Source organism: Solea solea, chromosome 1 (genome assembly GCF_958295425.1).
Source record: "Solea solea chromosome 1, fSolSol10.1, whole genome shotgun sequence".
NCBI classification, from domain to species: Eukaryota; Metazoa; Chordata; class Actinopteri; order Pleuronectiformes; family Soleidae; genus Solea; species Solea solea.
The window spans coordinates 4,557,918-4,580,995 of record NC_081134.1 but is presented as its reverse complement, the minus strand read 5'-3'; the positions used below and the strand labels follow the sequence as shown (position 1 = coordinate 4,580,995).

Here is a 23,078-nt window from a genome sequence, read left to right as displayed (position 1 = left end):
AAGTATGAGACAAAAGTGGAAATGTGGATAAAAAGGATAAGCTACACAGCCGAGAACAGGCTTGACAAATTAAGAAAAATATGGAATATTTTTTTATAACTTCCTTGAGAATAGTAATTTTGATGTCGATGGTTGGATTAACGATAAATTGGATTGAGTGTTCCCCCCCCCCCCCTGTGACAGATAATGTATATTCTTATGATTTTAGTACTGCTATGATGTGAAGGTGCAGATTATTGTGGACAGATGTCTTTATTATAATTATAATTTTGTTTGTGTGCCTATTTATTCATTAATTTATGTTGTTTTTTGATTGTCTTTTTATATGTCACTGGTTGTACTGATGAAATTGCCGTATTTGCTAATTAGATAAATATTTAAATAAAAAGTAAAAAAAAAAAAAAAAGGTTTTAAAGACAAAATGAGACCCCCGATCAAGTTACTTTGGGCGGAAGATGACTCGCGAAATAGAAGAAGAATTAAAATGACGAATTGTAATAAAGGCTGCTTTTATCTCCAATAAGTACTTTAATCTTAAAAGCACGCTTTACGTAAAAATAAGTTCGTTTCAGTCGTGTTTTAGAATAAGGTCGCCACCTTTTGTTATACTTTATCGCGAGATTTGAAACCTGAATCTACGAGGTTTCCGCCACATACCGTGAATCAAAACCCGCCATCTTGTCGCGTCGAACAGGAGAAGAAGATATGGCTGACTACAGTAACGTGGCCCCGCCGTCCTCTAACGCCGGAGGTGGCATGAACGACGCTTTTAAAGACGCTCTGCAGCGAGCGCGACAGGTAAGAAGGCACATTACACCATTTAGGACACGAATACGTTCGAAGTCGGCTACAACGGGTGGCTTTTTTGTGTTTTTCTGTCGTCACATACGGGGTTGTGGCTAGCTTAGCTTAGGCTAAGTCGACGAGTAATATCACGCCACGCTGCAAAGACTCTGTGAGAACGAAACCTGTGTTTTATCGTGTGGACACACCAGGCAATGGTAAATGTAACTAAAATATCGAGATAGCACGTTTAATGGAAATAATAACATCTCACACTTTTAGTAAAGGATGGGATACAGCATTCCCTTTGTTGGTCGCGACATACGGATGGAAAAGAAGGCCGCATACAGCGTGTCCACTCGCCACTTTATATAGAGGGAAAATCGGTGCATTAAAGTGACAAATTAAACTGATCGTTGCCGTTTTATTCTGTTTCAGATCGCGGCGAAGATTGGCGGCGATGGCGTTGCGGCACCTCCAACAAACGAGTTTGGTTATGGAGGCCAGAAAAGGCCCCTGGAGGACGCTGGTGGGTATTTTCCCATGCCTAACCTGAATATCGGTCAGTGGCTTAAATCGATTCAATGCAAGTCTTATGAATTAGTGCTTGCCTGTTTGTTATTAGCATCTACTACATTTTAATCTTGTTTTTTTGTTCGTAATCTACCATAACATTGTCTTAGCATAATTGTGGATTTTTAAGATAACTACTAACCACATGTTGACAAGATTTTATATTGTTGCTGTTGTTCATGATATATGGCGTGCTATGTTTAACGGATGATTTCACTGTCCTCAGCTATCAGTGCCTGGTGGCGAAACTTGTTTTATAATGAGCTTTAGAACTTGTTGAAAATGTTAGGGGATGTTTTAGACTGTAAAAATGGGTTAAGTTTATTTTAGTTTTACTTTTCCAGATAATCAATTAATATATACATCTCAGGCTCGCATGAACATTGCTTTCAGCCTTCCGAGGTACACCTAGGTTGTACTAACACATGGGTTTTCTCTGGGTTTCTATGGGGGTGGGGGTGGGCACCACTGTCCATTGTGATAATACAAATTGTTATTTTTAACATCCTTAAGCTCCTCCATGTGGATGCACATTCATTTCCTCTGTGGCTGCACAAGATGTTGCATAAGCATACAAGATACTTCTGCAGGTTAAACTGGATTTGCCAACTGCTTAAAAGACTCTTTCGATTAGCTTTACAGGTTTATTCCTACAGATAACCCGTAAAGCATACTCTGCACCAGGCCTCAGGTTCACTGATACTTGTGGAATTGTATAATCCTTAAATATTTGAGCGGTAGTGAGTTTGCTTTCTTTACTCTATTAGTTTGATGCACTGTGCTGGAGTAATGCGGTAATGAATCCTGTAGTGCAGCCTAACACCACAACGTTGAGCTAATTTGGAAAAAAAAGTGAAAAACGTATTTATTTCGTTATTGTATTTAGTTGGAAACACTGGAGCTGTTGTATCGGCCTGAATAGGTGTAGGTTCGCCCAATACATTTCTGGTGATGCAAGTTTTTGTTGAGTATTTTCAACACACCTTGCAATTAGAATTTCATGCACTGCTTCCAAGTCATTTTCAGACTTTGGTAGTAATCTTAGATTATAATGACATGCTAATTCCGGTCATTGTGTTGTCACAGACCAACCGGAGACGAAGAAGGTGGCTACAAATGATGGTAAGAGACACAATTACATAGTTGTAGTAATGGTTCAATCCGTGTCTGTAATTCTTTACACTTCTTTACCTACAGTGGTTCGCATTAATTGGACATTTGGTTCATGTTTTCTTTCTAATGTATTTCTGTTTATTCTTCCCAGCCTTTTCAGCAATGGGAGGAATGGGTGGACCTCCACGGTGAGTAACTGAATATTATTTAAATGTTTGCTTTCCCCACTTCCCCACATATGAATAACTCTCAACAATGAATGTCTTTTCATTCTTAGGTCAGCATCAGAGGATTTCAAAGTTCCAGATGGAATGGTTGGATTCAGTAAGTTTCTCATAAATGACTGACGTGTAATTTATTTGTTGTCATTGAGTATTATTCATCACTAAACTCATTTTCTCTTTAATAGTTATTGGAAGAGGAGGTGAGCAAATATCACGTCTGCAGCAGGAGTCTGGGTGTAAAATACAGATTGCTCCTGGTAGGTTTATATATGCTTCTCATATCGGATGCGCGCATATATATTGAATATAATCCTTATGATTTTTTTAACGCATCTCTTTTGTGCTTTAGACAGTGGAGGAATGCCAGACAGGTCGGTGACATTAACAGGATCACCAGAATCAATCCTGTAAGTAACCATTAATACCAAAAAAAAGGAGGGAAAAAAAGAGCAAATCTTGGACACATGTGAATGGCATGTAATGCCTCATAAATGTTTATCATAACTCAATTAGCTTTTCTATCAAGAGTTGCAAACATATCATAATGTTTTATCAGGGGTGCAAAGAGGCTATTAACAGAGATTGTTGAGAAGGGGCGTCCAGCACCAGCATTCCATCACAACGATGGTCCAGGAATGACTGTGCAGGAGATAATGGTCCCAGCCTCCAAAGCTGGACTTGTTATTGGAAAGGGAGGAGAAACCATCAAAAGCTTACAGGTGAGTGGTGGAAGTCAGGTTGGTCAAGTACAACTGTCATTCAAGCACAGACAAATGTTGCACATTCATGCAAATGTAATGTATTTTCTCTCTCTTTGCACAGGAAAGAGCTGGAGTGAAGATGGTCATGATCCAAGATGGGCCCCAGAACACGGGCGCAGACAAACCACTTCGTATTTCAGGAGAGCCTTTTAAAGTTCAGGTGGGTCATTCATTATGACGGTTAGATTTGTATTACTGTAACTGGTATGTAATATGAAAAAGGTTTTTGGTATTAATTTATTTGGATACAATCTTAATCTGCTTTTATCTTTTCTTGACTGTTCCAATCATGTTATATGATTTATCTATAACATCCAATATGTTTTCTCTGCAGCAAGCCAAAGATATGGTGATGGAGCTAATCAGAGATCAGGGCTTCAGAGAGCAGAGGGGCGAGTATGGTTCAAGGATTGGGGGGGGAGGAGGAGATAGTTTAGATGTGAGTATTTGTAATAATTCAACTAACAAAGTTGTTTTTGAGAAGTCTTTGAGAGGTTTTAAACAAAACCATTTTTTGTACCCATCTTTTAGGTCCCTGTTCCCCGGTTTGCAGTAGGAATCGTCATTGGCAGAAATGGAGAGATGATTAAGAAAATACAGAACGACACAGGCGTCAGGATTCAGTTCAAACCAGGTGGGTTCATTATAGGCAACTTGGTCACAAGCAGTCCGAGAGTCTGGTCTATGATGAGAATTCATGCACCACGCTGAAAAGCTGATGTAAAAACCTAATCCTAAAATCTGAGACCTAAAACACACAATTTATAGTATTGTTTGGGGAGACAGTCATACTCAACAGCAGTCCCAACTCTTCAAATCTTGTCTCATTAGTCTCTAAAACATCTTATTTTGTCATATAGATGACGGCAGTGCACCAGACAGGATAGCACAGATCATGGGTCCTCCCGACCAGTCTCAGCACGCAGCAGAGATTATATCTGACCTGCTGAGGAGTGTCCAGGCCGGAGGACCTCCAGGACATGGTGGAGGCAGAGGACGCGGTCGTGGGCAGGGTAACTGGAACATGGGCCCCCCTGGTGGCCTACAGGAGTTTACCTTCACCGTACCAACTATGAAGACAGGCCTCATCATTGGAAAAGGTATGTGGCCCTTCAACATTTAATTTTTTACCAACTTGTAACAAAATTTGCTTTGGGATAAAAGTAACTCATTTGGAGGAGTTGGATGAATTTGGCTGCTGTGAATTCATGTAATTGTTGTCTTTTCAGGTGGTGAGACAATCAAAGGCATCAGCCAGCAGTCTGGAGCCAGGATTGAGCTACAGAGGAATCCCCCACCCAACGCTGATCCCAACATCAAAATGTTCACAGTCAGAGGCTCTCCTCAGCAGATCGACTACGCCCGGCAGCTCGTGGAGGAGAAAATTGGGGTAAGAATTGAATGATTGACCACAAGTCCCTGGAGAGAAATTTAATTTGTATAATATTGTTTACGAATTCTTTCCTATGTTTTTAGGGACCTGTTACTCCAATGGGTGGCCCTCATGGTCCTCCTGGTCCTCATGGAGGCCCAGGCCCGCATGGTCCCCCTGGGCCCCCTGGACCCCCTGGAGCTCCCATGGGACCGTACAACCCTGGACCATACAATCAGGGACCTCCAGGGCCTCAGTATGTAGAGTTGACTCCTGTTTTGTTTCCGTTCCTATGTACATTTCTGTGTGATGATTGTTGAGACATGGGTAAAGAATGTGGAAAGTTGATGTTTCTTCTTTATTTCCTTTCATTAGTGGCCCTCCTGCACCATATCAGCCTCAGGGATGGGGCAATGGCTACCCACATTGGCCACAGGGACAACCTGATCCAAGTGAGTGCCTGCTAGTAGTTGTTTTAATGGTTTATTTCATAGTTTAGTTTCTCTGGGTACAGGGATACCCCGTTTTCTGCACAAAGTGTTGTTTGATACCCAGCCCTAGCTGTTACATTCAAGTTCTGCTCTAGACCCTGATGATAAATAGTTTACAGGACAATTGAAACATTCATGGTTGGTCTTCTGTTTGGTAACCATGATTGTTTGTGTCCAGATAAAGCAGCCGCCGATGCCAATGCAGCAGCATGGGCAGCGTACTATGCTCAGTACGGCCAACAGCCGCAGGCCCCTATGACTCCAACCAGCGGTGCCCCAGGCACTACTCAAACCAACGGTCAAGGTAACTGAGTTGTTTCCCAACTTTCCAGGTGTAAGTGCTTCCAGGAGAAGCAGAAACCTTTAGTCGAGTGTAGAGCAGTGTAGTTAACTTAACTGTAGCTTTACTTTAGTAGTGTCACTATCGGGAGGCAAAGTTGGTTTCAGCTTTAAGTGACTTTGCTTTTGCAGAGCACCTTTTTTTTTTTCTTTCTTTTTTTTAATGACCCCATGGACAGGATAGTTTCCTCCACTATCCATAGGCTGACAGTCCGACCCAGGCAGGTGGAGTACAGACTGCTGAGAATGACTGACTAAGTACCGTGTTTTTTTAACAGGTGACCCACAGGCTGCAGGTCAGAGTGGACAGGCAGATTACACCAAGGCCTGGGAGGAATATTACAAGAAAATGGGTATATGATCGTAGTTTGAGTGTACACTTAATGACACCAGGCAGTCTAAACAGCCACTGGGCTTCAGTCAGCTTCTTCAGGCCTGGGTGTTTGTTAGTATAGCTGGCCTGCTGTGGAGGGTTTTTGAGTGCCTCCACTTGGTTTGACCTGTGACGCCTGTGCTGTTTAGACTGCAAAAACTTGTCTATTTTACAGGACTCGGCTGTCAACACAGAAATCTTTATTATGAGTGTAGAGCAGCTTTTTTTTCTAGACCATCTTAGGGCCTTTGTCTACATTGATGTGTATTGTAATATGTTGTGAATGTATTACTGCTACTGAATGTGTAGACTTCAGTGATGCTAAATGTTTGATATGTGGTTCACGTGTATATATAAATGCAGGATTAATGTGAATTCAACTAATTTCATGATGACATATGTTGACAGAGTTCTGCTTCTCTTTACAGGTCAACAGAGTCAGCAACCTCAGGACTACACGAAAGCCTGGGAGGAGTATTACAAGAAACAAGGTGGGTACTCCTGTCTGACATCAGACTTTATGCTGGAATTGGCAATTTACTCTACATCCTAACGGCTGAATTTCAAAGTTGAGTTGACTACTCCTTAATGGTTGATGTAGTGAAGGTGGCATAGTTTATGCATTGAAAATAAAACACTATTTGCACTGTTAAAACCATTGTTGCAGATATTTGTAGTGTATGGACACAAGGCTGGTCAAAGATTAAAAAAACTTTTTGCTCATTGTATATCGTTGCAAAATTTAAATAAGCTTTGGTGATGTTCACTTGATAAGCATTAAGATATTAGATTACAACCAATTCTTGCACCTGCAAAAATCCTAATCTCACAACGATGGGCTCAACCTCAAATGTTATTTGAGGCAATGAAGCCATTGGTGTTTACTAGCCAAGCTAGCCAATATTCATTCGACCAAACTGATGAGTAGGTTGACGTTTACCTTGGAAATGAATGTTATTGTTGAAGGGTGGCTGTTATCCACCAGCAGCTCTCTGCAGTTGAGTTGCTGCTCTCTCAGCCACCAAAGAATAAGGCAGAAGGTTTCTGACCTGCCACACAAAGATGTCAGTGGTTGGTTCGTTCCCCTTCCGACATGCAACTTCATACTTTATGCCATTATTTTCGTCATTGTTTAACCCGCATACTATTCAGCTCATTAGAAATGAATGTCCTTCCATCATTTCCGCCCTGAACTAATGCTGATTGGGTTTTGCGTGATTTAAATTCTTTACTGGAATTGAAAAACGTTTGAGCAGGTGAAGCAGATTTCATGTCTGCTTATCATGTGACTTGCTGCAATAAATACTTTCTGCTAGAAAACATTCCAATTTAATTCAGTTGACTGTCAACTGTGATTTGAAATGAGCAGATTTGATACTTGGAATTTTTTCCTCAGCTAGCACAGACTACAAAAATGTGGGATAATTCTTAATGGGAGCAGTATATTTGCTAGGTTTTTGAAATTCTTAATAGGTGGTTAATGCGTTGGCTTTGTCTTTAAAATGGCAGTGATATTGGAAAGTGCCATTTCTAATGTTTGTATTGTGTTCCACAAGCTTCTTGAACACTTCAATCTTGTTTTTCACAGGTCAAGCAGCCACTCAGGCGGCCCCCGCAGCCGCAGCAGCAGCGGCTGCCTCTCAGCCCGGAGGCCAGCCAGACTACAGCGCTGCCTGGGCAGAGTACTACCGGCAACAGGCTGCTTACTATGGCACAGGCAACCCTCAGTCGATGGGTGCAGCACCACAAGCTCCTCAGGTACACCCCTTATAAGAATCTGCCCTCCACATTCACGTGTACTAGATAGAGTTTTGCCGTAACCCCCTTCCTTCCTCAGGTTTTTACAGGGTTCCAGTGGCTGCAGCAGTTACACAAATCTAACTAAAACCACTTCCTCCCTACACAGCATTTTTAGCTTTTTAATTTGGGAAGCTGAGTCCACTGTTTCTGCTGTTAACATGCAATGTATCTTCTATGTATTTCTTCTGCACAGGGCCAGTAATGTGAAGTGGACATAAAGTAAATGCTACATTGTCGAAAACAAAATCCTTTGTTAAATGTTTGGATGCAGACGCCTTGATGAAGATCTTAAATTTCCTTGGTTTGAAAGTGTTTCACACAGATGGCAGATTTCCCAGCGAACACGTCCTCTCTCTTTCTCAATTATTTTTTCTTTTTTGTTTTTTTTTTGTGTTTTTCTTGTAAATGCTTTGTTTTTAGTAAGGTAATTATGCATATGGTCATTCCAGCCCTGTATCTACATAAAATGTGGTTAGAACTCATGTTTATTAAACTGTTGACATTACCATGTAAATCATCTCAGTTTTAAAATGCTGTTGCCTGTTGTGTTTTTGCAATAAAACAAACTGAAACCTCCTGTGTTGGTAAGTTGGGGTGGATTGAAACCAGAGGATTTAAAAGATGAGTTCCTGTATGTTTTTGGTGTATTTGCAGAGTGGGGAGGGGTTGCCATACAGGCTCAGTGGGTATAATTGTTAAATTGTTGACTTGAAGTTGTGCTGTCCTGTCTCTCTCCAACTGTTTATAAGGCTCTTAGATACAATATGCGCGCGGCAAACATCCTGTTAGACATTTTTTTACACTTCCTCTTGGTCATTAGAAAACTGCCTGGTATCTGTGTATCGTAAATCATTCATTAACTGCGTTGCTGTGGCACTCTTGATCATTTTTTAAAAAACATTTTTGCCTGGTTTGCTGACATTGTTGAGGTAGTATGCACTGTATTTTGCCTTGATAGACACTTCCTCCTCCACAGGCAAGTTTAGAAAATCGGTAAGCAAGTGTTTTTCCCTCAACATGTTCCTCAGAAACAGGTTGCAAGAAAATGTTGCATATTTTTTAGTGTTATATACATATATATATTTTTGTGCTGTTCTTTTTCCCAAGACAGTCTGGTAAAATTGCCTCTGTATCGAAAATGCATTGAAAAAGATTGTCTTGCCCGTTTACGGTTGTGAACTAACTCACATGTATGACTTTGTTTTTTTAAAGAATGTTTTTTTAATATAAAAACATTGCAAAAAACGTATGTTTTTGCTGTGCCCATTCTGTTAGTCTTTATCCAATATAAGAACGTAGATGTTGTAGGGCCGGTGGTGGCTAAGCAGTCTTCGTCCATCAGTTGAGCCCTCCATTACTGTAAGTACAAACCTGTGATTGACTTTGAGAGATAAAACGCCTTTTTTGATGCTTCATACACTGCAAAAGATGTAGTATTTTTGTCCATTATTGCCATTTTTCCATGTCTCTTTTGGGTAAGTATCAAATGTTCTGAGGAGAGGCTTTAGAATTTGAGATGTTGATTGTTGTACCACATGTTTTCTGAGACTTCCCTTGTGTGACACGTTAACTGAATCTTAACAGTATGTTGATTCCCTGTAGACTTTGCTAGTTTATGTGTAGGTAGTTATTCAGTGCCAGTTGGGTTTCTGAAGTGAGGGTTTTGAATGTCAGCACTCTAACAGTGTTGGTAGGAACTGTCAAAGGATGTCTATTCGGAATATGTGATCTGACAAGTGCTATTGACTTAGTTCTGTTCCATTTAAATGTCATTTATTGCAACACTTTGCTTAAAAGTCCTACAGCATAACTGCAGTGTAGCATGTTTAGGTTTCTGCTCTGATTTCTCTTCCATGTCTTACTCGAGCATGTGGAATGTTAGCAGTGGAATTGTTTGAGTAGTTGAGTACTGATCTATTTCTAAAAGAAATGAGCACTGTTGAAAGGCTGTTGATTTTCAAAGGTCAAAATAATCTTTGACTGCATTGTTGACTGATGGCAAACAGTGCAATATCTGATCTTTGCAGTGTCGTCCCAGACCTTGCACCTTAGGTTCTGCTGCAATAACACAGGTAAGCGAAACCTAAGGAAACCAGTGTTTTTGTCCTATGACATTGACCAATAATACATGCAAACAAATGCTTACCTGTGTCGTCACTTTGCCTCGATGCATTTATGCTTCAGTCGTACAAGAAATGTCCAATATATTTTAAATATGAGCAGCCCTTTTTAAGATTATCTGCCTTCACGAGTGAACTTGCATGATGTGAGTTTTTTTTGACTTGATACATGAAGTTTGATTTTGTCTCATACAAAGTGACTTAACCCAGAAACACTTATGTTGATTCTCTGAGGAAATGTCATTGTCATATGTGCTTTGAAAATGATAACTAGCTTTGTTTGCATTTGGGTAAGTCTGATGGTGACTGTACAATGCTTTTTAGATGACCTTTTGACACTGGTATAACAAACTGCATGCAACGCAAACCTGTTGCTGGACGTTAGCAATGTGCTCAACTGTTAGGTCGAATCAGCAGCAGTGAAATACATGATATTTTTCTTTAAATGTATTTTGTAGAAAACGCCTAATATCGTGTGAATCTGCCCTCTGAGTGCAGTGCAAACCTGACTTATTGAAACGCTGCTGCCTTCACTTCTCGCTCACAGTGTTGGAGGATGCTGCAAGCTTAGGTCGTAGTCAGGCCCTGTCGTAGTTTGTCCCCTCCCCTTCCAAAAGGAGGAATCCTTTGTGTCAATGCCTCTGCTGAATGTAGACCGATCAAGAGCTCCAGTGATAAGGTAAAAACAAAAACCAAAACAGCAACGCACTTAAATACAGATTCTGTGATTGGTCAGATACATGGATTGACTGTTTATGAAACCTTACCATAGTGATTTTTTTTTTTAACAATTGTCTGATAGTTTCTGTTGAACGCTTTTATCAATAACTTAGTGATATGTGGGTGAGGAAAAGTTGGATGAGGACAGGAAGTGATTAACCTTGAGTAACAAATGCTTTGTTTTTAATTGGCAGAATTTCAGGGGGATAAAATAACTTATCTTTAGCTAAAAGGTCACAGTGTTTTGTTTTTTTGAGGCTGTTCACTCTGTACATGTGAGATGCTCAGTGTTTTATCACAGTTTGAGTGGGTGTAGAAGAATTAAGGAGCATGCCTTGGGGGTAAAGGTTTCACATGCTGTGAATATGATCAAAATGTATTGGTTTGTTCTGACTTAAGTTGCCATGTTCATCAATAAAGTTGTAAAAAGTAAACTTGACTAGTGACTTTGGTTCACTGATGAATGTAAAACGGCTTAGTTTCACAAGTCTGCTATAATCTCAATTCCATGATTCCAATTATTCATAAAACTAAATGAGCTACAGTTGCGTAAGGTCTTTTGGATGTTGCATTAAATTCTAATTCTTAAATGATCAAATCTAAGATTTTATAGATTTGAACAAGTATCTCAAAATGGGATTTAAGTTATTCAATTTTGTTAATGTGGAAAAACCTTGCACCTGCACTCACTGAAGTCTGTCAATTTAGCAAGTTCTATATTAAGAATAGTGGACTTCTGGTAAATTATAAATCAACTCAGCATCTGGCTGTTGCAGCAGTAAAATACAAGTCAATTTTAAATGAGTGAAGCACCTTCTGTCACACTTGCACTAAATCATTAGGAGTTGCTTCATTCTGTGGGTAAATGTTAAAGTGATGACTGGTGAAATTCTCCAAAAAGGCTTTTGGAGAATTTTGGCCATGTGATTACACACGGAATTAAATATTATTACATTCTAAAAAGTCTTTAGTTTTGATTAAAAGCAGGTTCACACAGGAAAGATGCAGAATTGCAGTGTTTTTCAGATCTACCTGAAAAAACTTGTTCCAAATTGCTTCCCGACTATTTACTCAATAATTTGGATTGTGTAATGACAACAGCTACCCAAAGCTACTAATCAAAAGGGTTTTTTCTAAACCAGGGAATATTCATGGAGGAAACAAACCTGTGAAATCAAGGCAGGTTGCAGATTAAATCCAACTTTTCGGCTCAATTAAGAATAACCAGTTTAGATTTCCTAGTTAAAGAACACGGGAGGAAAGAACCAAATATTTCATTCCGTCAATTTGTATCCATTTATTTGCAGAAGAAAAACAGTTACCATGTGTCCACATGTACATTTAAGAGTGCCAGTATTGTTTTAAGACCAACTTTAGAGAGAATTCGTGACAGCTGATGTGTCAGTCCTACAATGACTGACCATCAAATGTCCATGCTCACATTCAGTAACTGCACTGTTCAAAGCTTCATGTTGTGCATGTTCTGTACATGGCAGTGATTGAACAACAGAGCAGAATAATACACAAGTCACAGGAAAAAAAAGAAAATAGATCAGTGAGGACCAGGCTAAATAAAACGTGCAGTATCAGTAAGGCTTCTTGTGTTTTTGCTTAGTTTATGAAAAAGACAAATTGAGAGCATGTGATGTTTAACAGCTGAAGGATTATAGAACAGTTTTAATCTTTTATTTCCTCGATCTGATGGGATTATTGTACCGTGATCAAGTATTGCACAAACAGTTAAAAGATCAAATTCCCTTCTGAGTAAAAATTATCGTGTAGCTGTTTTCAAATCTCTGATGTTACCCTTTCTCACCTAAATCATAAACGACACATCCACTCACTCGCTGTGTATTTTCAGTACTGAGCTGCTCAAGTCACACACACATCCTATTTCTAAATACATGTAATTTGGCGGTGCACGTCTGAAAATGCCTTACATGTAATAAGAGCAAAGCCTTTTCTGAACTAACTCCTTTAACAACAGAGTACCTTTAGTTAAGTGTAAATTCCCTGGGCATCGTGCTCAAACAAAAATACACATAACATACATTTCATAGTTTTGCATTGCTAATCGGATGTGGAAATACATCTAATAAATCTAAATTGTTTGAACCTGATGATAGACTCTTACAGAGAGAACATCTAAAAAAATAAACCCTGCATTGCATCTATGTGTATGATAAAATAAATATGGTAAAATACTTATTTGATTTTCTTCACATTAAATCCTCTTAATAGCAATAAATGCCTCGATTTACAGTACATGTTATCTATCTGCAAAAAAGAGTCAACGTCTGGCGTACATTTAAATATTGCTGTGACATGTTTTCACGAGCATAGTGCAGTGAAAAGGCTGATGTTCTTGGGTGAAGGCAGACAGCTGGATCCTCAGATACTGAGCTATGAGAGCACATGACTTAAAGTGCAGACCTCACTGTGTATCATTTAGTCAAGATGTGAGGATTGTAGTTGAACCAGAGTTATGGACTAAATAGGTGAAAAATCAACAACTTTTGGCTCTGAACCTCTAGGTCAGGTAGAAAGTTTCAAGTGTCTTTGGTCCAATGTGAAGAAAATGCTGACGTGTGTAGTGTTTGGAGATTCTTTCCCTCGTCTCTCACTGAACTCCCGCCTGCAGCAGAGTGTTGGACACCAGCTGCACCTGTGTGGAGCTGCAGCCGCTGAGGTGCCGCACCGAGTCTGTCTCCAGGTAGGCGAGCAGCAGTTCAGAGCGGCGGTGCAGCAGGTGGAGCATGTCCTCGGCCAGACTCTCCACTGAGGAGTAACGCACTTTGTCCAGGTCGAAAATGGCCTTCAGGAAGCTGAGCACCTGGTCCTGATGGAACCAAACAATTCATGTGTAAATGCACGACTCATGAAAGTGGCCAATTATTAGACTTGTTTCATCTCATCCTTAAATTAACATAAAAGCAATTGAATAAAATTAACATAAATAAAAGGTTAAGTGATAATTATAAACATGAACACAACATACATAAACAATACTTTCTGACAGTGGACATGGACTGTGTAACATTAAGGAGGATTAACTGGCAGAAACTGAGCATCCTAAAATAAAAGAAATAAAACTGAACATCCTAATATAATAATAATCTGAATTCTGACTTTCAGAATAAAATCTCAGAATTCATGCTGTTTTTTTTTTTTTTACTTTCTCAAAATATTATTTTACACTTGGCCCTAATACTCCGTATTGTCAGTACATTAGTTAAACAATTTGGCACCAGGGAACCTCCATAGGGTACTACTATGCTATATATAAAGACTATATATAGAGTATGGGGCTGGTGGACACAGTATAATGTGACCCCTGCGTTAATTCCGGGTGCTGAGACTGACCTTGAAGAAGCAGCAGAGATCTTGTAGCGAGCTCCTGGGTCCAAGCAAACCCCAGGCCAGAACTGGACTGATCTGCTCACACACGGTATAAAAGTGAGCGATGAAGCCGTCGGACACCTGAGGAAGAGCAGAGGTCACTGAGCATGAGATGGTGGTAATGATTTATGTAACATTTCTGTAAATGACATGGGGGCCGGGACTTGTACCTTCATGTGCTGTCGTTTCTGTTTCAGCACGGACCAACAGCTTGAAGCCACTGCCTGTGGAATGCACACACACCGGGTTCAGTTCAAATCTAAACACACAGACTGGAATGTGTCAAACACAGAACCTGTGTGACTCTTCACTTCATGGATTTACTCACAGTTTCCTTGAAGGAGCTGTTGAGCCAGCGGTTGTGGATCACGTTCTGGATGGAGATAGGTGGATTCTCCAGGTCCTCAAACGAATCCATCAAGATGAAGTCCAGCACGATATCGTAGAAGTTCAGGTGCTTCACCTGGTGACAAGTTATGACTCAAGTTACTCAAGTTCAAGAGACATGACATAAGTTTAACCATGTTGAATGATAGGTGGGTAACTCTTACTCCTCTTGTGGCCAGCTCCACCTCCGTGTTTTCCCAGTGCTCTGTGTTCTCCAGGAAACAAATCATCTCCTCAAATACTTCTTCAAATCTCTTTGGGCTCTGGAGAAGAAAAAGAAATCAGCGACAAGTGGAAGAACTCATCACTGACAGGTTATTTTTATTGGCACAACTGTAGCTTCAGTCTCACCTTCTGTGCTTTAACGATGATGGAAGACAGTATTTTCTTTCCTGTGTCGGCCAGAAACATCCTGGTCACCCTCTCGCACAAAATGAGCTAAAGGCAAAACAGTATTTTGGCATTAGTCCTATGACCTCAGTGGAAACCATGTCATAATGCTGGATTTATCAGGTCTGACTGTACCTGACATGCCTGTCGCACACAGTGCAACTTAGCCAGGAAATCTATGTGCCCGAGACACTCCAGCATCTCAGTCCTGACAATGAGAAGAAGAAAAAGGTTCATGACACAGGAATGAACAACCTTCCAGCTTCTGTGAAGTACTGTAGGTTTCAGGAGGATTATATGCTGTGTTTCCACCATGGTACGGTTCAGTTTGGAACGTTAAACCGCGGGTCGGGCTTGTGTTTCGACTGAGAACACTACCTTTACTTGGTAGGCGGGGTGTGGACATCCAGCAGCTCGTTTCTTTCCATTTGTCTCAACACGACGTTAAGCTTTGCTTTAGAATAGACTTTGGGCGTTGAAAGGGAGTGACGTTTTTCTGTCGCTCCACCCAGCTGACTATCGTGGGTGGAGCATTTTACTCTGGTACACCAAGGGAAGGGTACCAAAGAATGGAACGGTTGGGGCTTGTTGGTGCTGTACCAAACCGAACCACTACACATGGTGGAAACACAGCTGCTGTATATTAACTGGTGTATTCACCGCAGCACTCTGCAGGAGATCTTGCCGTCCTGAGCCATCTGTAGAGCCTCCTCATAGAACAAGTGGTGACCGAGGCCTGAGACACTCCTCAGCTCTCTATGCTCCGTCAGCTGACACACACACAATCAATGATCACTAAAGTCAACACATTCCCAAAACTAAGTGCAGCTTACAAGTGTTTCTCCAACAGAAATCATTCTTATCCAAACAACGACACTGAACACACTGGTGTCCTTAGTACCTGCACGTTTGAAGCCTGTCAAGCGAACCATTCGACAGTCATGTCGGCTCAAATGCTTTTTAAATTCACAGTTTTTCTTTCAACTGAGCCTGTGTTTAAGACACTGGTCTCTTAATCCTACCTGTAGCAGTTATGAATCATATTTGATCATTATTCATTATTCAATCCTACTGCACCCTTTGTGCTAACAGCCATTTTGACATCAGAACGAGCCGTAACAGCCCCTTCGTAACAACTTCATATCAAAATGGCACCTAGTGATCCAGTTTTACAGCTGTGAGCCCTCTCGCCATGTTCTTGTTGATAGGTAAACAACTTTTCTCGGCCCTGAGTGGCTCACTTATATTCAACAGCATCTTGAACCTGGTTTATTTTTGGACTTTCTGGGTCAAGTGCAAGAGGAGCAGCAGAGACACAGCTCAAGTTCCCACAGTGACTTAATGAGATGAAAAGAATTGTGTAACTGTCCAATGGTTCACTTGACACGCCTCAAACCTGGCAGGCGACTTACTGAGTGCAGTTTTACTAGTTGATTAGATGACTTATTATTATTATGGGGATTTCCAAAATGTACATTAATGCCTATCTTACCTCTACAGCAGAAACAAATGAGTCTGTGGAGGCGATGCTGATACTGTCTCTCAGACAGACGTCGTCCAGCTCTTCTCTGGCCAACATGTCTGCCATTTTATCTGGTAAGAAGAAGAATCATTGTCAAGACAGTACCTTTTTTATTTTTGTATTTGATCACGTTATAAAATCCCCTTAAAAACATTTTTAAACTTAACTACATCCTAATAAAAATGATGCAACACTGAAACAATGGTTCACCCTGGCTGCTGCTGCTGCTGCTGCTGCTGCTGTGAGATGTGGGCTCTGACATTCCCAACACTCCCTCAAACTCCACTTGAAGGTGATAGGCTCTCTGCACAAGAGACTTCAGCCGGTGGAGGAACTCTGCGCTGATCACGTCCTAAGCACAAAAATAATGCAAAATTATAAAAAGGTAACTCGGTTTTATTTTTTACTAAGGTTGGGAGATTGCCCTTTGTGTCAACTTAGTAAAACTAAGATCTTTTCATCCCACTTAAAGATGATTAAGTTACAGACTATTCACAAGAGATGAATTAAAAATACATTTAAGCTCAATTAACAGACACCAAGCATCAGACTGAATGTCTGTTTTGGTGCCCAGGATTAACTTTTTTATTTTAACCCAAAACACAGCAGGTTTCAGAGCCAGTGAGTTGGTGAGTTGGAATCCAGCAATGCTGGTTATTCACATATGTGACCTGTAGTACAGTGCTTGTAGGACATCAGCTGCTCTCAACCTGACTCTTCACATACACAAACTCCAAATAGGACATGATGAATTACAATAACTCCTGGTTTGTTTACCTCCATGTTCTGCTCAGCGACGGCGTCTCCAGCTCTTGTTTTAACGGAGGCACAGCTTGCGTTGTCGTCGTCGTCGTCGCCAGCCTGCCTGCTCCTGAATGTCAATGCTTCCTCCCACCGCCGCAGAGCCTCTTCAAACAAATCCATACCTACAAACACAACACACTCCAACTCAGTATTGTAACCCCAATGCACTCAAAAAAGAATTAGGATTAATCCAAGGAATTAAAAATGTGGATTGTTTGAATTCATTATTTATCAACAGTTATCATGAAGGGTTTTTACCCATTAGGTAGAGGTTTTCAGGTGTAGTGACTGGTAGGTCAACCACACTGCAGATGTCAGCGTCCTCCTCTCTGTCCCAGCATGTGGATTCATTTGCACAGGTGCTGCTGCTTGACGAGTTCACGCTTTTTACCTGGAAAATGTGACAAATCAACATTTTTGTTGATTTGAAAAAATCAACAAAAAAAAATGACATGTAATGTAATTTTTGGAACTTAGAAGCATGCCAGTCTTTCTTTTATTATTTTCTCCGTCCATCATTGCATTATGCTTATGGGCTTTGCAAAAAGTCTTTTTAATGGACGTGAGTTTGTCCTTTGTCCTACCGAGGACATGCTCAACAGAGATCCAGACAGATTCCTGTAGTCTCCTGAAGTGAGGACCAGACCAGAGGTGTCGTCATTCTTAGAGTTGAGGGAGATGGAGATGTTCTGACTGGTGTTGTCTGGACAGAGATGAGCGAAAGTGTAGAAATATGATTAAAATATATGTTTTAAATAATCACAGATTGAGGGTAAAAAAGAGAAATATCAGTGGCAGGACTTCTTACCTGAGGCTACAGGTTCAGCTTGCTTCCACTGAGGCTTCTTTCTACCCTTCCTCCTCTGGAAGCGGCGTGCAAGGACGAAGAGGGAGATGGCACTAAACGCAGTGGCAACCAACAGCTTCTTGGTGCCTGGACTGACATCCACCTAAAGAACAGGTCGAGTGAAGAAGACAAATTGAAATAAATTGATGTGTGTCTAAAAAAGGGCCCCAAATAGCATTTTGGTTTCTGTTAAATTCAGTTAGTCCGGGAAGGGGAAAAATAATAATAGTTGACTCTCTTAACTAGTAAAATGGAAAAAATTACACAAAACATACACTTTTTTCAAAAGAAATTAAAATGTGAGATTAGCCACACACTTTGGCATTCACACACACATCTGCAAAAACAAAACAAGTCCATCAGAAAATGTAGGAGGAGCTAATTCAGATGAGAAATGATTTGTTTAAAACCAGATTATTCCAGTCTAACAACAGAAAACCAGTGGCTATCAGGTCAGTGATACAGTATCCAACATGAAATATGGGGGTGGTCTTCAAAATTCTATACTTTAGTTCATTCGGTTTAGTTATGGTGACCAAACACAACAGCTGCTTGTTCAGATCATCTAAAAATCACAAGTCAAAATACAGTGGATGTGATGACATAACAGCCATTTAAATTAAAAAGTAAATAAACCCGATTTGGATAAAGCCAGGGTATCAACTCAAATGACCTGGGGGCAATGTGAGCTTCATGTCTGGTGAGGAGGGGCCCAGTCAAGTGAAGAAAAGTCTATCATGATATGGTAATAACAACGGTTTTTTTCCCTAAAAAAAGTGTTTGTTTTGATCAGTAACCATATGTATGATGCAAAATGAATCTATAAATATCAAAAACAAACAAACTGACTGAACCGAACCTTAACCATAACCATAACCAGATAATGTCTGAAATAACTGCAATTCAAATAAACTTGAGCAGTTCCTCAGAAATGAGGTTTGCTTCATTAGAACAAACCCTAATTTTGTCATTTTGTCCTGACAAGGTCACACGAGTAATACATGAACACACACAAACAGGACTGCAGGGTTTCAGTGCTATCACCACACAGCAAACATGCTACTGCTCCCCCCAGATTCTTTATGACATTGGATCTGCTATGAGACTCTGCACGTACGGAGTCTCTTCAGCCACTAGTTCTCATACACAGAGCATGAAGATCACTCAAGACAAACACCAGTCACCCCAGCTGCCATTACCTAAAATGGAAACAACGTAGTTTCATCAAATCCTGTTTTAGAAGAGACTTAATCACCTCATAAGTTGTTTAATGCTTCTGCTCAGGCAGGTAGAAATGGTTAACATCCAAACAGATACAGCCACAGGTTTATCTAATAATTGGCTTAGAGGGAACACTATGAATGAATGGAGCTGTGCCAAATCTAATCAGAGCAGACCTCCAGGTCCAGGGAAAAACATTTCTAATAAAAAACAAACACCTGATGTAACAGAACAGGTAAGAGAAAAGAAGCATATTTATCTGTAATACTAGTAACACTGGAACATATTAGTGACAGAGTTTTAACCCGCATGAACATGAAGCTGCAAATGAGCACCACAGTCACAGGAGTGAGAGGTTAAAGACACTGCAAATGAACTCATTACCAAACGTCTGCTGAACTCACAAAAACACAAACAAAGGTGTATTGAAACACAAACTCACCTGCGACAGGGAGCCGTAGATGGACAGTGGGAGATTAACCATGTGCAGGACAGCAGCCTTGACGGACAGCTTGGTGCACTCGTGGGTCTCCTGCGTCATTGTAGCAATTGAAGTCTATCCATCTCTTGGCAACTGTATGATTGTTGTCTCTGTTCTGCTGGAGCTGAAGAGGTCGACAGTGAGTGAGTGAGTGAGTGAGTGAGTGAGTGGCACGCAAGGGTTTAACCTTGGAGACTCAGGAGAGGATATAATGACGTTATTACATAAAGCCTCTGACATACACGAGCAAGTAGCAAAGCTTCCCCAACCTCAGTACAGTGGTGACCAATATCAACATTCTGTTTATTGTTGGATGGACAGTATGTTATTACTCCCACTAGGTGTCTCTCTTTTTCAATCAAAAAACAATAAGAAAATATCTAGTTTTAAGATCTTTGGAGTAGAGCTGCAAATATTGCTTTCTCAATCAATCAATTATTTGTTTATGAGCTGGCAGAGAATTTCTTTCTATCTTAAGAAGGTTGGAAATGTTTTGGCTGATAAAAGTACACAACAAAAATGTTTTACATTAGTGTTTTTTTTAGCAATTTTAATGCAGAAATGTTACATACTTTATCTTTAAATACTTTTAAATCAAATTTGACAGAAGCCTCAGCTCTTCATTATTACTAATTACATGAAAACGTAAAATAAAAATAAAATACCTCACTAACATTAACACGTACACATCATAGGACTATTTATCAGTATTACCAGACATGATATACAATGTGGCTTCCTCAAGTAAACCGTGGCTTTTTCTTACGTTCTTCTCCAACCCAAAGCTTCTCCTTAAAAGGCCCCCAGGCTCATCATCCCATTTGAAGCCATATCTTGTACACTAAGTATATTCAGTTTTTTTTCTAATTTGCATTTTATCAACAAGAATGACGCATCATATAATAAGTGGAAGTTTGCATTGGAATTTGTAGGACAGGTAATGTGATGAAAAAACACCACACAAAGCTAAACAACAGCAACACCAAAACTGATGTGAATAGGATCTTTTAAAAAATGATTATTCTACACTTTATTTTACACTAGAAATCTACATTTAACCACTGACAACACATCAAAAGGTAGGTGTGTGTGTGTGTGTGTGAACAAAAACACCAAACAACAGTGAAGCTGATTCAGATTCTTACTGAACTGACAACAATTCTAAATGTCCACATTCAGTTTAACAAGTCCAAACACAATTTTCAGTCAAACGGCATTTTAGTCCTTAGCCTGTGTGGACAGAAGTCTGACAAGCACTCCCTTGCCTCCCTGGAGCTCAGTGGCGATTGCTCTAAGACAGCAAGTGAAGCTCAGTTTCCTCTAACATGTTGTCAAATATGTACTGTGTAAACTTTCGCGAGAACACGATTAGAATGCTCACTATCACTATATCACTGATTGACGGATTGTCTTATGTGATTTTTGTATTCCCATAGCAGCCTCTGCATTAAAACCACTCTATAGGATGGCAAAGAATTGTTTTTTTTTTACTTAAGTGAGTTCGCCAGTGAAATGCGATAAAAATGTCACTTCCACGGAAGCTCAGCTTCTCTTGGAGTCAATGGAACAGTGGGCGGGCATAGGCGCTGGGCTACTGCATGATGATTGGAGGAACTGTCTGAAAGGTTGAACCAGTTTTTGACTGACAGTGTTGCAGAAACATACACAACAGCAGAGCCTTTTTTTCCCCCAGTCCTGAGTGGATTTTCACGGGGAAGTATGTAGACAAATAGCTAGTTATTTGCTTGGTGATATAGACCATTTTCATTTGTACATATGCACTGTATATAAAAACACTATTGTAGCATTTCAGTTTTGCATAGGTGTTTCCTTGTTCTAGTTGTTAATTTATGGAAGAATGTATGTATAGATAACTGGGCCTGAAATGAGCTTCCCCTGATTCAAAGAACAGCAACAACAATGCCACTGCTGGAGCTCCACTCTGCTCCAGGGGGGCTTTGTGCACTCTGACACCCGCGGGCTAGGGCCGCCCCTGGTACTCAGTAACTTCAGGAGGTGTTTTCAAGGAGAAAAACACAGCATAAATGAAACACTCTCATCTGAAACAGTCTGCCATAAAAAAATACACGTTTTATAAATACTAGTGATAACAATAATCACATAAAAACAAGCGGTCTTTAAATGTAGAAGCTCATGGCTAACTTAGCTCATAAGGCTAGCAGTAGCCTTGAGTTTAACCTAAAAAACAAACTAATCGACATGCGCGGCTGCGCTGAAATCGAATATGACAACAGTGAAGTGTCGTTATTATTACCGGTATGTTTAAAAGTTTCCTCCACGGCGTTGCTCCGTAGTTTACCCGGTTCACCGGCTGACCTCAGCGAAGGCTCAGTGAAGGACTTCACAGGAGAACGCGTCCATCTAGCTTGAATTTCAAAATAAAAGCACGCTCCTTTGCACAATTGGGCAGTTTTTGCTTCTCCTTACAGACATTCCGAGTATCACAAGCCTGTAGTACTTATTAATATGTATATAATAAGGTCCCCTTGCATGCATACATGTGCAAGAGCTGTAGACATTTAAGACATGAAAGGCAAATGAGAATGTCTAATGTGATCAAGAACTTCGAACCAGAGAATGTACTGTATTTCGTTTCCGGTGCTAGAGCATTTGAAGAAAACAGTTCTTTGCAGAAAAGAAAAATCATTTGAAATGCAATATGTAGTCCTAGTTAAAGATCCTCTCCACTAAAATGTTTTGCTTATTGATCATTCACATAGATGTGCATAAAAAAGGTAAGACTGCTAAACATTACTTACTGTATAACACAACAACACATTGTTGGACAGCTGAATCAGTACTTCTTTCAGGTGATGATTAGAAACTGCATAAAGGGATTTCACTCATGCAGGAGAAATAAGTATTATATGTTTACACTTTATTGATCGTACTCACAGGGGAAACTCACATGTTACAGAAGCAAAAGTTCTGAGGTTAAGTGACAAATTCAAAATTGCAATAGAATATATATTATGCAATAAGACAAGATAAACATTAGAGTAAAATTGGTATTTCATACCCATGCACACACTACACTGTGGGGTGAAGTGTCTTGCTCATGGATACATATGGATGAGCAAAGCCAGGAATTGAACCCACAGCCTTCCAGTTGAAAGAAAACTTGCCCTACCACTGAGCCACCATGGCTCAATCCTAACTCATCACTTTTTTTCAATACTTTTACTTCTAAAACTTAAGTACATTTGATATCAGAAATTTACTCTTGATACCTAAGGACAGTAAATGTCATATACTTTAAGACTTTTACTAAAGTTATATTATAAAAAGTGACTTCAACTTTCTGGTAAGATACTTGTACTTTTACTCAAGTATCCAT

General features: G+C 40.1%; 2 protein-coding genes across 7 annotated transcripts; one reads left to right on the top strand and one right to left on the bottom strand.

Moving 5' to 3' along the window:
* Positions 1–638: 638 nt before the first annotated feature.
* On the top strand, positions 639–8,406 carry fubp1 (far upstream element (FUSE) binding protein 1). Of its 6 annotated transcripts, none has more exons than XM_058628811.1 (20): positions 639–798; positions 1,222–1,312; positions 2,443–2,478; positions 2,621–2,657; positions 2,747–2,793; positions 2,879–2,950; positions 3,043–3,100; positions 3,250–3,412; positions 3,516–3,614; positions 3,789–3,893; positions 3,986–4,088; positions 4,315–4,554; positions 4,684–4,844; positions 4,931–5,082; positions 5,202–5,278; positions 5,496–5,621; positions 5,935–6,009; positions 6,458–6,520; positions 7,618–7,787; positions 8,023–8,406. In XM_058628811.1, the coding sequence occupies exons 1-20, from the start codon at positions 706–708 to the stop codon at positions 8,029–8,031; spliced, it is 1,977 nt and encodes a 658-aa protein (XP_058484794.1). In that variant the 5' UTR covers positions 639–705; the 3' UTR covers positions 8,032–8,406. The 6 variants fall into 6 exon arrangements, with proteins under 6 accessions (XP_058484794.1, XP_058484785.1, XP_058484813.1 ...); XM_058628802.1 differs by having other exon boundaries at positions 1,222–1,345; XM_058628830.1 differs by lacking the exon at positions 2,443–2,478.
* Positions 8,407–11,951: 3,545 nt separating this feature from the next.
* Positions 11,952–22,169, bottom strand: miga1 (mitoguardin 1). Its single transcript, XM_058645057.1, has 16 exons — positions 21,996–22,169; positions 19,682–19,844; positions 17,980–18,121; positions 17,756–17,874; positions 17,430–17,562; positions 17,145–17,293; positions 16,578–16,719; positions 16,338–16,438; positions 15,506–15,615; positions 14,981–15,053; positions 14,807–14,893; positions 14,620–14,718; positions 14,397–14,531; positions 14,239–14,292; positions 14,033–14,149; positions 11,952–13,508 (listed from the first exon to the last, which is right to left on the bottom strand). Exons 2-16 carry the CDS (start codon positions 19,778–19,780, stop codon positions 13,290–13,292), a joined length of 1,779 nt encoding a protein of 592 aa, XP_058501040.1. The 5' UTR covers positions 19,781–19,844; positions 21,996–22,169; the 3' UTR covers positions 11,952–13,289.
* Positions 22,170–23,078: the final 909 nt, after the last annotated feature.